The sequence below is a fragment of the Amaranthus tricolor genome, chromosome 10 (genome assembly GCF_026212465.1).
Source record: "Amaranthus tricolor cultivar Red isolate AtriRed21 chromosome 10, ASM2621246v1, whole genome shotgun sequence".
Classification (NCBI taxonomy): domain Eukaryota; kingdom Viridiplantae; phylum Streptophyta; class Magnoliopsida; order Caryophyllales; family Amaranthaceae; genus Amaranthus; species Amaranthus tricolor.
Genome location: NC_080056.1, coordinates 4,189,435 through 4,207,035, shown reverse-complemented (window position 1 = coordinate 4,207,035; position 17,601 = coordinate 4,189,435). Strand labels below are relative to the sequence as shown.

The window sequence follows — 17,601 nt, the reverse complement described above, 5'->3', positions numbered from 1 at the left end:
CCTACTAAACAACGATGTGGACGAGAGTATGCAAAAGTGTCCTATCTCATCTACAATGTTAATAGTTATAGTAATTAATTTAAACTTTGATTTAATCTCAATTATTATGAAGTAATGAACTAGGAGTAGTATATATGTCCAATGGCTCTTTTTATCAACAATGTTTTTAAGAAGAAACTTTAAACCATTCTTATATTAGGTCAAATTAAAAGAAGAAATAATAGAGAATCGAGTCTTATTTCAATTGGAATATGTATCCCTATTTCTAAAAAGAATTCGAGTTTGATTTCAAAATTCTCTTCTTAGTCCTCTCTCCTCACCATACCATATACTCGAGAAAAAGACGAGTAACGTAGGATCTTGAACTCGTGATCATCTATTCTCATACACTTGGTAAAAACGTTTTTTTTTTGAAAATGTACTAGGTAAAAACTTATTTTTATTGGTATAGTAAAATGAGATTATTACTGCTAAGATAAGAAGAGGAAAGAGAATACTATTACTCAAATTTTACTTCCATTCATCTTCTCTCTCCTCTCTCCTCTCTCCTGCCATCAATTTTCTTCGATTTGTTGATCTGCTTCACGGGAATACCTGCTTTGATTCTCATCTTCTTTTCTTCATCTTTTCGACTTTTCAATGTATCGCCGACTAATATTTAGAGAAAATCAACACTTGAACCACAACTTACTACTTACCATATGATTGCTTGAAAAGGAAGATGAGCTTTAATTTTTGACATAGAAAATTAGTGATTCTTGTTAGTTGTTTTTTGTCTGGAGTGACCTAGATTTGCTTCGATTTTTAATATGGGTGGGTGTTTTCCTTGTTTGGGATCATCCAACCAAGCTAACAATGGCGATAAAGAAGCATCTAACAAGGATGCTGATAAAGATAGCTCAATTGTTCCATCCCATCAACTGGGAAAAGTTAATTCAGGTTATATCAACAATAATGTTGCTTCTTTAACCTAGAATTTTCGATTTTGTTTTAGGATTTTTGAACTTTTGGTTTATTATTGATTCTTTTTTTTTTTGTTGGGCAAAGCTCTGCAATGTGAAATTTGGGGATCCTTTTGACTTTATGGAGTTTGAATTATTATGCTAAGAACCCTATTGATTTGATCTGTTATTGTTATTTAGTTTCTTGTTTAATTATGGTTTACTTTTGAATTTGCCTTCTATTTTGTTAATTTTTAAGTGCCTCAACTTCACCTCTTGTGACTTAGCAGTGGATTGTGTCCAGTCTGCCATTTCCTGCCCTAAGTTCATGTCGATAAACTATGTTGGAGATCTTTTTTAATAATGTAAGATTCAGCATGTTGCTTTAATCTGTTTGCTTTTCTGTTATGTATTCAAAATGCAAGTTATCTACAAATTTCATGTGCTTAAGTTGACCCTAGATGCTTATTTGATGTTTAATTTTGTTCCTTAATTGATTCGAATGACTAACTGCTTAGAAACTATCAATTCTTCTGGTTGAAACTATCAATTCCTATGGTATTTAGGGGATGGTACTGTTCTCATTTGTGTGGCATTTTTGGCACACTAGCTTTTTACCCTTATTTTTTAAAACCTTTGCTTGATATCATTTAATAACCTTCTTTTTAAGAAAGGTACTTTAATAACCTTTAACTATGAGTCGTGAGGATAAATTAAATACTAGATTTTTTTAAGATCAAACGTTGTTCCCTAAAAAAGAAGATTTGGTGACATATTTGTACTACACTTTTTAGATTTGGAGTTAATAGTGTAGTATTTCCCTTATCATTCTACCTTCTTAACTTACAGGTGAATCGTGTTTGATATGGTCGGTCCCTTACACTGCGTAATCTTTTCTGATGTGTAGATAAATCAAAGTCGCACAATGGTGTTGATCCGAAGGAGCCACTTGTTTCAAAGGATGGATCAGCTCCTCATATTGCTGCACAAACATTTACATTCCGGGAGCTTGCAGCTGCCACAAAGAATTTTAGACCCGAGTGCTTGCTTGGTGAAGGAGGTTTTGGACGTGTTTACAAGGGTCGCTTGGAGAGTACTCGACAGGTATACGATTAACAATGATAGAAGATTGAAGATTTCCTAAATATTGAAGTTCTCGGTTTTTTCAAAATGATTGCTTGGTGAATGTTATGAATTTTCTTAATTTTACTTCTAGGAATAGAAACTTCGTGAAATCCCTAAATTGCTACTTGTACTACTTTGCAAATTTTGCTAGCTATTGCTTTACCCAAATGAGATCCTTGGTTCGTATTGAATTTTGCAGGTAGTTGCAGTGAAACAACTTGACCGAAATGGTCTTCAAGGAAACAGAGAATTTTTGGTTGAAGTTCTTATGCTTAGTCTTTTGCACCATACCAACCTTGTCAATTTGATTGGGTATTGTGCTGATGGTGATCAACGGCTTCTTGTATATGAATACATGCCATTAGGTTCATTGGAGGATCATTTACATGGTTAGTGGTGTCTCTCTTTTGTCTATTAGATATACGCATCACATATAATTTTTTGCTTAGGAGTTGGTGATGGTTACAACTTTTGAATGTATTTAATGCTTGGACTGAAAATATATGTTCTTAAAACTTAAGATGTTTCATTTTTTTGCTTTCTGGTACATTCATCTATGGTCCATGTTCTAACCCCTTGAAGCATTGTTGTTCATGCACACAAGATCAGGTTAACTTGGTTGTTTAGTGAGAGTGACTTACTATCCAATCCTTGCATGTACTTTTTTTTATGGTTCCATTTGATCGTTTAGTGAGAGTGACTTAGTATCCAATACTCGCATGTGGATAAATTGAGAAAGTACAACTGATCGATGCTAACTAGGTTGTCACTAGGTCGCTCCTACCAAATAATACATATTGCTAATCTCTACTCATAAAGCAAGTATGTGCTGCAAGTAGGCTGGTCATATATAATGGGACATAACAAATGAGTTCAACTTGATTTCAACCCACTTAGCTCGTTTATATATATATATATATATATATATATATATATATATATATATATATATATATATATAGGTTCTGCATCATGTGAAAACCAATTAAAGTGGTGAAAACTGAAAACAAATGTACATAAAAGCTTAAAAGTGTACATATTCTGATGACAAATTTGTAAATAATTAGACATTTTCCAAAAGGTGTACAAACAGGCTTAAAAGTTGTACATATTCGGATGACAGATCTGTAAATAATATGAACTTTGTTCATCACACAAATATATACACCCTATAAGATAGTATGTACACGCGACAGTATGTATATGTCAGTCAGGTTTTGAGTTTTCACCTAATCCTGCCATATATATATATATATATATATATATATAGGTTTTGGATCATGTGAAAACCAATAAAAGTGGTGAAAACTGAAAACAGGTGTACATAAATCCTAAACGGTGTACATATTCCGATGGCAATTCTGTAAATAATTGGATATTTTCTAAAAGTTATACATAGATACTTAGAAGGTGTACATATTAGGATGGCATTTCTGTAAATAATATGAATTTTTTCATTCATAACAATATGTACACTCTATAAGATAGTATGTACACCTATTGCCATAATATGTATATGTCAGTCTGATTTTCAATTTTCACCACTTTAATTGTTTTCACCTGATCCTGCCCATATATATATATATATATATATATATATATATATATATATATATGGTCAAGTTCCAGTGAGAATCAAGCTTATATGAAAACCGCGAGAACCAATCTTACTAATAAAAATGTGTTACTTGATTACAGAAAATGTGTTACTTTTGGACAAAAAAATATTACTTTTGTTTTAAAAAAAAAGCTGGTACTTTTTAGCAACAAAAGTGTTTACTTTCAAAAAAAATATATATTTTTCAAAAAAACAAATATAATACAAAGAACACATTTTTTCCGAAAAGTAACGTGTTTTTATGTAACAAGTAACACCTTTTTGTGAGTTTTTTCAGAATTTTTTTCTTAGAGTAACACTTTTTTGCCTAAAAGTATCATCTTTTTTATTAAAAAAATAACACATTTTTTGCCTAATAGTAACATCTTTTTAGTAAAAAAGTAACATATTTTTGTCAGGCAGATTGGTTCTCACGGTTCTCATATAAGGATCGTTCTCACTGGAACTTCTTCCTATATATATATATATATATATATATATATATATAGGATTTGGATCATGTGAAAACCAATTAGAGTGGTGAAAACTAAAAACAGATATACATAAAAGCTTAAATAATGTACATATTCAGGTGATAATTTTGTAAATAATTGAACATTTGCTAAAAGGTGTACATATATGCTTAAAAGGTGTACATATTCGGATGATATTTTTGTAAATAATATGAACTTTCTCGTTTTATCATATTGGTATACACTTGCATATTCTGGATTTCCTATCAGTGCTTTTTTCTCTAAAATAACACTAGGGTGGATGCAGTAATCTCTTTTATTGGCTCACTTGGCTGTATAGGCAAGGCTCCTGGCAGTAATATTTTACTAAAACTGCTGTGCTTATGATTATATTTTTCTTTTGTAGTAACTTTTTTTGTACTTCAGATGCTTCACCACTACTCATTTGTGCTTCTGGCATATCGTTTTTGATTTACATAAATGTATTTGCTTTCCCGTCTACAAGTCGTTAGTAGGGATTGTATTTATTAACACTATGTTTTGATAACAATTTCGAAAAGTAAGGGATGGGAAGAGGAGGAAAGTTTGGAGTGTTTTCCTTCCAAATATTTCTGATGTTTAAAGGGTTAGTTTTGTACAAATTTGAATGGCTGAATGACTTCTCCCCTCCAGTTCCCTTTCCTCCATTCCCTCCCCTCTCCTTTTTGGTATCCTAATGTAAGAAATGTATCCCCTCCATTTCCCTCCCCTTCCTTTCCCTTCATTTCCTTTCATCCAAACATAGTGCAAGTGTTTTTCTTGCCTAAAATTTTTCAGATGTTAATAGTGAGACCTTTCTTTACAGATTTACCTCCGGGCAAAGAACCTCTTGATTGGAACACACGTATGAAGATTGCAGCTGGTGCTGCCCAGGGCTTGGAGTATTTGCATGACAAAGCAAATCCTCCAGTTATATACCGGGATCTAAAATCATCGAACATCCTTCTAGATGAAGGATATCATCCGAAATTATCTGATTTTGGACTTGCAAAATTGGGTCCTGTTGGAGACAAGACTCATGTCTCCACTCGGGTCATGGGAACATATGGTTACTGTGCTCCTGAATATGCTATGACTGGCCAACTCACATTAAAGTCTGATGTGTACAGTTTTGGAGTAGTTTTTCTTGAACTCATCACAGGGCGTAAGGCCATTGATAACACTCGAGCACCCGGAGAGCATAATCTTGTTGCTTGGGTAAGCTTTATTGTAATTGATTTTTTTACACTGTTTGTGCCTCTAGTACTGTGATACCCGTAAGTCGCATTGAAAATACCATCCTTTGGCCCTCTAAATTTATAGTTACCTAGTACACAGTAAATGAAAGGTGGGATTTTCTTGCTGTGTTCAGAATTCAATTCCATCTTTATTTTGTTAGATCTTGTGCATCTCTTATATATGTGAAGTTTTGAAGATGACCTTTGCTATCAAAGGTAAATAAAAACAATCTTTTGTTTTTACTAGGGTAATATTGCATACGTCCGAGCCCCAAACCCCACTTGGGAGGGAGCATGAGTGGGAGATATGGCATGAGTGGCTACATTCCACGTTATATGTAACTATGTTAGAACATTTTAAAGCCTTAGAAATTATGAGCTAAACTTACTAAAAAAAACTTACTAGCATGATATTCTTGCAGGCACGCCCTCTTTTCAAAGATCGTAGAAAGTTTCCCAAAATGGCGGATCCTCTGCTGCAGGGACGATATCCGATGCGAGGTCTTTACCAAGCTCTTGCAGTTGCGGCAATGTGTTTACAAGAACAAGCTGCGACTAGGCCTCTTATTGGCGATGTCGTGACCGCTCTTACATATTTGGCTTCACAAACCTATGATCCAAATGCACCTAATAGCCAGAGCAGTAGAGTGAGTTCTTCCACACCCCGGAGTCGAGATGATCGGAGAAGCTATGGTGATAGTCTAGATAGTCCAGATAGGCGCGCACCCCGTCTCAGTTCTCCTTCCGCGCTAAGGAACTCTCCAGACTTCAGAAAGAGAAACCATGTTCGAGAACTGAGTACAGGTGCTGAGTTAGGCAGGAGTGAAATGGGAGGTAGGTCAGGGAGGAGGTGGGGCTTGGATGACCTAGAAAGGCAGGAATCACAGAGGGGAAGTCCTGCTAGTGCAGGAAGAACTCCTAGGAATCGAGATATAGATAGAGAACGAACCGTTGCAGAGGCGAAAGTATGGGGTGAGAATTGGATAGACAAAAAACGGGCAAATACTATGGGTAGTTTTGACAGCTCAAATGAGTAGCTCAACTTAAATTCACGGTCAAAATTTGCACGAGGCAAAGGAAAAACTATGATGATAGGGAAAGGATAAGAAAGATCTTTTACTTTCTCGATTTCCATTTTTCCCCAAGCAATAAGAGTAGTTATTGTATACCACCTTCGACTATTGGTTGTTAATTAAGGAGGGAGGAAATGTGTATGCTTAGTGGTTAAGATGGTGGTGATGCAGTTGATGATTAAGAGGGTTTAGGGTCTGTCGATGGTTTTGAGCATTGACAGATTTCTCCGTCCTTTAAATATTTTCATGTATCTAGGGATTAGCACGTACAGTTAAGAGAACCACTTCGGGAAGGTGCTTGAATCTGCCCCACATAATATTGGTGGTGCATAATGGGGAGGAAGACAGACGTAGACGTAGCGGGTCTGGTTTTTCGGGTGTCTCACTGCTCAATCACATCTGTGTATTCGGTACAGGTTTCTATTTTTTTCTTTTTCTTGTAATTCTTTCCGACAAAATTTATGAGTCAATCATGTTCTTGGTCGCTCTCACTTTCCATGAAAACCACAGTTGTATGCCTGTACTCTGCATATATCCCTCGTTATTGGTTTATCGCCTTATTCATTTGCATTGCATTACATTGGTTTTAAATTCATTTGGCACTTGTGTGTTATCTATACAAGTAACCGCTCATTAGATTTCATTAATCAATGGACTTTAGTGATCAAGTATATCTAAAAAGCTCTCAATCTAATTTGCGTAATATAGCAAATTGACACAAATTCAAAGAGGCAGGAAAATATGGGATCTAAGCTAGTGAGAAAAAACCATGATTTAACAGTTATACGATGTAGATGTAATAGTGGGTCGAACTCCAAAGTTTAAAAGTATTACGCTAATCAATTATAAGGATAGCTATATCGTATGTAACAATTAATTTATAAAATTAACCATAAGTATTAATAAGAATTAAACTATATGACAAATATTTCCTTAAAATGCATTGTAACATCACCATTCTTGGTTTAGGAATTGGAGATTGATATTTATCATCTACTTCGGCTTCAAATAATTTTAAATACATGTTCACATTCAATTCCAATTACCACCCATTTTCATGGAGAGATTCTTATTTTCATTTATAAATTTGATTTAGTAAAATCATTCAAATTTAATCAACTAAAATCTAATTTAAAGTTTCACATTTAACAAAAGTTCAACAACCATAATTTAGTTATAATAATTCAATTTCAATAAACCCTAATCATAAAAATAAATTAAATTGCAAAATTAGTCATCAATGCATGCTAGCATTTTACAACTGTAGATATATAAAACCACTCACTATTGTAAAGATAAATCACAAAAGTTAAGTAAAGATTTACGCATGATAAACTTAACGAAAAAGTTTCGTTAGAAAAACTTTTGTATTGTATAGATAAATGATCAAAAATAGGAAGTAAACCTTGTTAGCTAAAATTAAAGAGGATAAGAATCCTTTAAAATAAAATCATTCATTATTATGTCTAAAAAATTAACGTAAACTAATTAAAACTAGCAATAGATGATTAGATTCCTAACTAACCAACTATATTCTTATATCACTCATTTTGAGTCATTTAGAAGAAAAAACTTACATTTTAATTCAAAAATGATGCAAAATGGACAGAAGAAAGAAATACTTGTAATAACGTACAAATTCTTTGACGAATTAGACTTGTTTCACAAATAATCCCGCATGTCTTCTGCCTCGCATGACACTCACTTCGCTTGTTTCTAAAATGATCACTGAAATGACTATCCAATGACATCTCTGATCTCAGACTAATGAAAGCTATAACGTGTGTCAAATAGCGTCCGTTACCATAAAAATCAAGGGTCTGACACTTAATGTAAACGAGAAATATATATTCAGGAGTCGGGATCAGAGAGTAAACTTAAAAACAAGATCATACTGAAATGGAGCATCGCCAGGCGCCAGCAAACTTAATACTGGTTTAGTGACTCTAGGAGCTTTTCATTACAGTTGGAAAAAGTCTAAACCAACATCTAACTAACCTGACCAACATGTTTTAAGTTGGGTTCTCTTTTGTGCTATCGTTAATAGTAATACTATACAACTCGTCCAAAAGCCCTAATGATAAAACCGTCCCAACCCTAAAGAATATTGCAAAAATATGGGCAGGTTACTTCACAATGTTACTGCATCTAATCAGGATTAAATATGATGTGATCCTGTAACTACACAATGGCAGTTTTACACAACTCCGCTATTTCCTTTTTTTCCCCTGCAAAGATGTTGATGCTTATGAGTGATGATGAAAAGCCACCGCCTGGAAACTAATGGAAAAAGTTTGTATGAATGGAGAAACATACCGAGCTACCAGCATAGTCATCCATTGTTAGCTGCTTCCTTTTCTTCAAGAAAGAAGTGGGGCTTTCAGCTTGCTGACGACTTATTCCACGCTTAGAGGGTGTGGCATTCTGCTAGAGATTTAAAATAATTAGCGCAGGCAATGAGAAAAGTCATTTGATAACACAATGCTGAATAAGAAATAATGATGATGCATTGCTCTGCGTATTTAGCGAGGGATAAAACAAGGACAAGTCCAAGCATGATTAGTGATGGGCAGAGATTTCTTGAGTTATATTTCATGAACCTTAGCAAGTTTCTTCTCTTTGCGTGCCTGTCTCTCCCTCTCATCGTATTCCTGATTCTCTCTCTCAACCAAACGAATAAGTGTGTCACATCTCCTTGCGAGTTCCTGAGTGGTGCGCGATTTAACAAACCAATCAAAACGGAACAGTGGAGATGTTCGAAAAGCAGCCTTCAACTCGTCCCAATTACCATATCCAAGTTTGTGAATCATGCAAATCTGTCCAGAATTACGACAATGTTAAGAGGGTATGAATATGATGTAAACACAAACTTAACAAAGAAAATCAAAGAAATAGAATTAATTAACCATAAAGCGATCACACTCTTCGTTGTACAATTTCCCTTTGTTCTGACCATACTGGATCTTCAGCTCCAACCACGGATTCTTATAGCGATCCAGCTTCTTCCCGATTCCCTTCATAATCTCATCTTTCCTGGAAATTCTGGCTTCCCCTCGTTCAATATTCTTGATTATTTTATCATAATCTAAAACACGACACATCAAATCAGCACAGATAATATAAGAATATAGATGTGGAAGAAGTGTCAAGGAGAAAATTAGTTGATCCAGGTCATCTTACATATAAAAACACCATAGCAAAGGATATAGCTACATTACGTCACAAAAATCAACCATAGCTGACGCTCAAAACTTACACCACAAACTAAGACTCATGGTGGTAGTGCCAGTCACCAGAAAAGATTTCAATATTAAAGTTGAAAACGGTCCAAGTGGCATCATCAAACAAATTATGATTTACAAATACCAATGTGTAATAATTATAATTGCAAAACTAGAGAATGTAATTAGTTATCAGTTAGATAAAAAAATACCATTTAATTCTTTATATCTCTCTTTAAAAACTTTAGCATATCTTTCAACCTCCTCATATGTTTTTCCTTCCATCTCAGCAGCAATGCTCTTAATATCATTCCTACCAAACTTTTCACAAGCTCTGATGAAGGTATTAAAATCTCTCCTAGCCCATGTTGAGAAACCCTGTGACAAATGACAATACCCTTGTTATAGAGACAAAAAAGCATAAGCAGTACTTCCAGTTTTTATATTTCTTTGGGGGATAAATAATATTAATTACCTCCTCCAACAAGCGCTCTTTTTCTTGTTGTTCTTCCGAAGTCAATGGAGGATCAGTCATTTCTATTTACAAAATGTTTATTAGTCATAGCACACAATAGGATATAAACATAAGGATAAGCTGAAGAACAAGTACCATCAGACTCATCGACATCTATGGAATCTTTAATCTGATTTTTCTGACGAGATTGCTAAAGAGATTGAATGGAAAGTTAGTTCATGTTCATACAGAGCAACTTAAACTCTTTAACCGCCCAACACATACTACTCACCGCAAGATGCCGGACTTCCTTCTCATATATTTCAGTAAGTCTTTGAGTGTTAAAAAACTGGAAGTCATGCCTAAAATCGAGAAAAAAACAAAAGCATAACAATTTTAACCCATCCAAAAAAGAAAGGAGCCAATTAAATAGAAACTGCAATACAAAAAGTTTCAATATTCTCCTTACAACTGAGGCATGCGCGGTACGCGAGGTTCCTTGGGCCTAGCAGGACCACTTTGGCGCATAGTTTGCTTGAAATACTCTGATTCTGAATAACTGTACAGGTCACACAGATGTGATAACTGAATCAGGCATAAACCATAATAATTTTAAATATAAATAATTCAACAGCAGATTTATTCAGTTCATGAATGACAAACAATTCACCAATTATTGGTTGCTGGAAAGATTCTGCTTACTTGCGCTTTCTCTCTCGTTTTGGCGGTTCAATCCAATTGTCACTTGCAAGTTTCTTGAAGTCCACCTTATTTTCATCCTTAAACAACATACCAAAAAATTAGTATCAGTGTATAGCCCAAGGACAAATATATGAAGTCATGAATGAGGTATATGGTGTACAAACCTTTTCATCATCAAAATCATATAGATCAGCCGCTACAGAGAAGAAAAGAAGATCAAATCAGTTCAAGCTACTTACATAAGATTACAAAAGATACAGGAATTCTTTATGAAATATTATCAAGTAAGCCACATACTGTCATCCATCTTAAATTTAATTGCATCCTCTGTGAATTTTTTCATTTTTGCATCAAGCTCAGCAGTTGCCTCTTCTCCCTTGGCAATAATTCGATCTATATCTTCATCTGTAATTGTGCTATCCCCAGAGCTAAAAACCATTTCTGCACCAAATCTCACCATTTGGAGCAGCTCATCCTTGTTAACAGCTGCACCAAAACCACATGTTTCAGTTGACAAGTCATCAACACAAACACCAACATCATGGACCTGGAAACAAGGTAGCTTACTCTTTTGTTCAGCTAGTCGTCCTTGTTGAATAACTAAAGCATCAAGCGCAAGTTTCTTATAAGCTCTCTCAATCACCTTTTCCTCTATTGTATACTGTTGCAAGGAGATTATAACAGGAGCATAAATTTAAAATTTTAAGCTAATCCTAGAAACAAACAGTACTAGCAAGTGAACACACCTCCGTGCAGAAACGAAACACTTGAACCTCCTTCTTTTGACCAATCCTGTGGGCTCTGTCCTGTGCTTGCAAATCAACTTGTGGATTCCTATCAATTTTTGCAAGATTTAATACAAGATCTCGAGCAAGCAAACTAGTAAATATAACCAGTAAACAGAACAGGAGGGTAGATCCATTGTTTTGCAGAAGGAAAATCTCACCAGTCACTGTCATAGAGAATGACAATGTCTGCAGTTGCAAGATTGATTCCAAGGCCACCAGCTCGTGTAGACAGTAAGAACGCAAATTTTGTGCTTCCAGGCTTGTTAAAAGCTTCAATAGATGCATCACGATCATCCCCGCCAGTATTACCATCTATCCGGCAATACTGGTGACCGCGGAACATAAGATAATCCTCCAATATATCGAGCAGCCTTGTCATCTGATGTTTATTGCAGAACACAAAACAGTTAAAGGAGAAATATGCACATATTACAATTGAACGATTGAAGAGTTATAATCTAAAGCCTGCTACAAAGGCTTTTTTGGACTGATAGGGGAACCAAAGCAACCTGGATTTTGAAAAAAAAATCACCTGTGAAAAGATTAAAACCCTAGAGCCACGCTCCTTCAACTTAGGAAGCAACTTATCCAGCAAAACCATTTTTCCTACAATTAAGTAGGAACTATCAGTCACTGATATCTCATTAAAATAAGCCATGCACTATTACTTATGGGATCCAAAACTTACCAGCATTAGTAATCAAGTGGTCTCCTGTGGTGTACGGTGGACCAGGTTCAGCACCTTGGAATAAATATGGATGATTACAACATTTTCTCAGTTGCATAGCAATATTCAGAAGGCGTTTACGCTCTCCACCAGCATTAACAACTTCAAGATCCTTTTGCAGTAAAGCCCTATAATACTGCTTTTGCATTTGAGACATGCCCACTTTAAGGATTGTTTCTTTTTTTGGAGGTAAACCTTTCTCGACATCTGACTTCAGTCTCCGAAGAAGAAAGGGTCTGAGGACCTAAAAGATGCAAAAGACAAACACTAAGCAACAGAAGAAAAGAGTGAACAAATAGATTCAACAGATACTTCCAACCTGGAACTTACCTTATGAAGTTGTTGAACAACCTCCTGCTGGTCATTTTCCCCAGATATCTGAAACCACTCATCAAAAGTTTCTGCAGAACTAAAAATCTCTGGCAATAAGAAGTTCAGAAGTGACCACAGTTCATGGAGATTGTTCTGCAGCACAGAAAGAACATCACAAGCATCCAAACTCAGATTAAAGGAATAATGAGCACCAGAAATAATTCCAACATCCATATCAATAGACAGCATCCCATCCATTTGTGCAATATACACTTGAAAATTATCAAAATAAAGTACATGTGATATTCCAGCATAAAAGTAAATGTGCATTCCATTAACAATTAATTATCTCCAAAAAATCAGAATAAAACAGTTTTTGCACAAGCAAAATTAGCAAGAAAAGAAATTACTAACAGATCAGGTGTAACTTTTGAGATCAAACTATTAATGTATGTTCTTTGGAAGTAGAAGAAGGTAATTAAAGATGCATCATTCATACACCAACGAGGGAACATTATCTTTTGCAAATTCGAAATTGAATGACTTTAATTTTCTATTCTAACAAACTGGAAAACTGCAGAAGTTCCAAGAAAGTTACCTGAAGTGGAGTTCCAGTAATGAGTAAACGGTAATTGGTATTAAAAAGCCTCATTGTTTTCGAAAGAAGAGAGTTTTCATTTTTGATACGATGCGCTTCATCAATTATAATATATCGCCAACTAAAGCGTCGCAAACAAGTCTTTTCTTTAATAGCCATTTCAAAACTAGTGACACAGACATCAAATTTTCCAGCAACCAACAAATCTTCGCGTATATGTCTCTGCAAATAAAAGAAGAGACACTCAGCAACTAGTTATATGAAAACATAAAGCAAAGAAAGATCACAACAAATACATATCATTTTTACAAGAAAAATTGCTTACCCTCTCCTCGGGATTTCCTAGAAATTTCACAGCCCTCAAAACTGGGCAAAAACGCTTTATTTCATTCATCCAGTTTCCAAGGGTTGATTTCGGAGCAACAACCATGTGCGGCCCAGTAATACCTCTAAATTCATGGAGATAGCCCAACAAAGAGATAGTTTGCAAAGTTTTACCCAGACCCTATACGTAAGGAATAAGACATTAACATCAGAGCTGTATCATTCGCAGCACATTGCCTGATAGAGGGAAAAGGGGCCAAGACAGCCTTGTAAATTCTACTATTAAAACGGAGAATGGGCATACATACCATCTCATCTGCAAGGATTCCATTTATACCATTCTCATACAATCGGATGAGCCAGTTCAATCCAGCAAGCTGGTAGTCTCTCATCTTTCCCTGAATACCTGTAGAGTAAACGAAAACAAAATGACAAAGAATGAATAAGAGATTATTATCAAGAGCCACACTAAAGTAGTAGAGACCATAAACCGAAACAAATCATTTGAAATATTACAAAACCCAAGTGACATCTTACAGTTCCTCAGACTGCAATACATTATTCTAAGAGATATTATCAAGAGCCACACTAATGTAACAATGTTAAAATTATACATAATTCAGATATGCTACACAGTGTTATATAAATGCTCATTCCAACTTACAAATCACGATGACAGATCAACACTTCAAATTGAAAAAAAAAAAAGGAATACAAAAAAATGAATAATGCCAGATCAAAGCCTCATATCCATGATAATTAATTGATAAAAAAAAAGAGTAATATGGGATTTTGGTCCTAACTCCTAAGTCTTTCATGGTATACTTTCAGAGTATCAATGGGCATATAAAGTGATATACCCAGATGGCTAAGCAGAAAAAACAAAATCACAGGATGCTCTCAAGAAGATATAATAGACATCACTAGAAGAGTGCTACATTTTGCACTTCATCAGAAAGAACTCTTAAATAGTAGTTCCAAGGGAAGCCAAGTGTAGGCTACTGTGAAAATTCAGAAAGGTAACCGTTTGTACACGGGAGAACAGAACGCACATGAAGGCTGTGTGAGAAGTCTTGTATTTGCAGTTCCAGCTTCTTCCTCCTTGAGATATTCCTCATCTTCTTCTTCTTCAGTTACCTTGGATGCATGTCGTCCTCTAAAATGTGCACACAAATAGCGGTTGAGAGACAGGAAAGAAACAATAGACTATTTACACAGCTAACTATGAAATGCTGAAAACAGTGCAAGCCACATTTGACATTTAATAAGATAAAAAATTTATGAGATAACAGCTAAACTTTACAAGAGTCTGAAAGGAATTCCTCAAAGCTAACCAACTAACTTAGAAAACACGGCACAATTAGCTAGTGTTTTACATTCAAACATAATTCTCCACAATCTTTTCATCTTCTAACTGACAAGGAATATTCATGATTTATGAACAATAAAGGGGACCCCAATTAAAAATGCATATTTAAACATTTTGCACTCTCAAAAAAACCCACCCTAGACTTGAATATACAAGAATATAGTTAAACCATGGAACTCTTCATATGCTACAAAAGTTTATAAATTGACTCAGATGAATCTCATTGTTCCACGAATCAAAGAAGCATACTTACAAGACAACAAAAAGCAAAGAACTATACTTGTATCTATATAAACCATTGCACACATTAGCCGATACCTTCCCTTTGCCTTCTGGGTGGCGGAATGTTCGCCCTTGGCAAAATGAGCAAATATCTCAGTCTGCTGAAGAAGGTACTTCAAACGCCCCTTACCCTTGTTGTTCTGCGAATTAAATTAAAAAAAAAGATATTCATCCATTCACAGGGAGTTCAGAACACGTAAAATTAAGATCATGTACCATGTCAGCATCAACTGCAGCATTTTGTTTGTCCAATATTTCTTGAATTTTCTTCTTCTTTAGCTTTTCCATTTCTTTCAGCCTTGCCTTTTCACGCTTAGAAACTTCATTACCAGCAACATTTCCATCCTATGATTACCATTTTTGAAGAAAAAAAATTCAAAATACCATACCAGACACCAAAGCCTAAGCACAACAAACAAAAACCTTAAAAACAAATTTCCATCAAATCAATAAACAAAACTCATTCATCTTTTCAATGACCCATAAGTTTAAAAAGATAGACCAAAATGTAATACAAATATTGTGCCTAAATAAAGTACAAAACCCTAGCTAAAACCACTTTTCAATTTCCATCCTAAAATCACCATTATTAAGGAAAAAAATCAAAAATCAAAACAAAACACAATAGACACTAAGCACAACAAAGCCAAATAAAACCCTAACAAATACATTTCCAACAAATCGAAAAGTTAAAACACAATTTCGTCATTTCAATCCCCCAAACGTACGAAATAAACCAAAATAAAAATCAAAAACTAAAACCAAATGAAACCCTAACTAAAACCAACAAAGACAAACTCAAATGTGATAGATCTAAACCAATAACAACATAAACCCTAAAAAAATTTTAATAAAATAACAAACCTCAAAGTCATCCTCTCCATCATCATGACAAGGTACATCATCATCAGCGTCATCGTCAGAATCAACAGGTCTAGCAACAGCTTCGAGTTCTTCGTCGTCTTCTTCAACGATCTGATCATTGAGATGTTCATCTTCGGAAGAATTGGAAGCGTCTTCGGAAGAAGATCGCTGTTTTGAGGGCTTCGCCATGAATTAGTTTCTTATGACTGATGCTTCTCTTTCAAGGGTTTGTATAAGTCCGCTTTTTTGGGGAGAACTAAAATGATGGAAATTGGGGAAAACCTTTTATTGTGTGTTTATATTTATAAATTAATTTTCGTGCAAATTGCAATTAGGGATAAATTTTCCCGCCATTTATTGATGAATTATACCTTCCCTGTTCCCGCCTTTTGTAGATATACGTTTTACTTTATTTTTTTATTTTATATACTCTCTCGGTCCCACTTGATTTGCATTATTTGTTATTTTGGTATGTCCCACTTAATTTATATCATTTTTATTTTGAATAATACTTCGTTATTTTTTTTAATTTCATCTATACATGTTAACTATCTTTTAATTTTATACACACAATTCATTCTTTCTTTTCAACTGTTACCATTATGCGCTTTTTTTCAAAAAAAATTCTCACTTTCTCCTTGATTTAATTTTAATGAGACAAAGAGAGTATATACTTGCCCTAAGGAATTAGGGGTAGCAATTAGCATCCTCATAAAAATACAAAGGTTTTACACCGATTTAAATCTATTAGGGCGAATATAAATAGGAATTTGGTTAATAGTGGTGGAAATATGAATAAAAATTCATATCCGTTGTGGGTAAGTGATGGTATGAGATTTTACCCGCCTCATATCTATATGCTCCGCCCCATATCTATTTGACTCACCTCTTATTTACAATGTTTTTTAATAGCAGTTTTGAATATTTTTATTAAATACTAAAGACAAAAAAAATAGATATTAGTTTTATTAATGTGTATAGTTTAAATAAAATTAGATATACAATTAATTATAAATAAATTGCGATTTTATGAAGTATATGAATCAAACTTAAGAATGAATGTGAGACAGGTATTAGGTGGATAGACTTATGCTAGGTATACTCACTTGCCTATACTAGGTGAAGATAAATTTGAAAGCATAATCAAAGGACAAGCTTCAATATGAAAATTTTATCCGTCATAATCATATGTGATGGATATGACACTTTTAGGTGAATATGGGTATGAGAAGGAGATGTTGCACTGCCATTGATACTTGTCACATTTTGGCCTTGATACATGTCTAATTGCATGTTATTTGTAGACAATGGGCACAAGAGTTGAATTCACGATTATTTAAATTAAGTCGAAAGAAGACAATTCACATGAAGTGTCAATTTTGCCTAAATGATAAGTATTGGGTTATACACAATATGGAGTACTATATATGCAAAACAAATAAACATTTTCATATGTCTATTTATTTTGTTTTATTTTTAATTTAATTTATCGTAA

General features: G+C 34.4%; 2 protein-coding genes across 3 annotated transcripts; one reads left to right on the top strand and one right to left on the bottom strand.

Moving 5' to 3' along the window:
- Nucleotides 1-498: 498 nt before the first annotated feature.
- Nucleotides 499-7,513, top strand: LOC130825180 (serine/threonine-protein kinase PBL27-like). Its single transcript, XM_057690274.1, has 5 exons — nt 499-939; nt 1,849-2,045; nt 2,266-2,455; nt 4,981-5,372; nt 5,815-7,513. Exons 1-5 carry the CDS (start codon nt 810-812, stop codon nt 6,427-6,429), a joined length of 1,524 nt encoding a protein of 507 aa, XP_057546257.1. The 5' UTR covers nt 499-809; the 3' UTR covers nt 6,430-7,513.
- A 779-nt stretch (nt 7,514-8,292) lies between these two features.
- Nucleotides 8,293-16,386, bottom strand: LOC130825179 (ISWI chromatin-remodeling complex ATPase CHR11-like). Of its 2 annotated transcripts, none has more exons than XM_057690272.1 (25): nt 16,107-16,386; nt 15,459-15,587; nt 15,279-15,382; nt 14,644-14,747; nt 13,900-13,997; nt 13,593-13,772; nt 13,268-13,489; nt 12,688-12,822; nt 12,319-12,601; nt 12,163-12,236; nt 11,789-12,009; nt 11,589-11,676; nt 11,410-11,503; nt 11,140-11,328; nt 11,007-11,038; nt 10,843-10,919; nt 10,610-10,699; nt 10,433-10,502; nt 10,297-10,351; nt 10,162-10,223; nt 9,899-10,064; nt 9,372-9,550; nt 9,066-9,281; nt 8,782-8,892; nt 8,293-8,693 (listed from the first exon to the last, which is right to left on the bottom strand). In XM_057690272.1, exons 1-25 carry the CDS (start codon nt 16,293-16,295, stop codon nt 8,676-8,678), a joined length of 3,186 nt encoding a protein of 1,061 aa, XP_057546255.1. In that variant the 5' UTR covers nt 16,296-16,386; the 3' UTR covers nt 8,293-8,675. The 2 variants fall into 2 exon arrangements, with proteins under 2 accessions (XP_057546255.1, XP_057546256.1); XM_057690273.1 differs by having other exon boundaries at nt 8,782-8,889.
- Nucleotides 16,387-17,601: the final 1,215 nt, after the last annotated feature.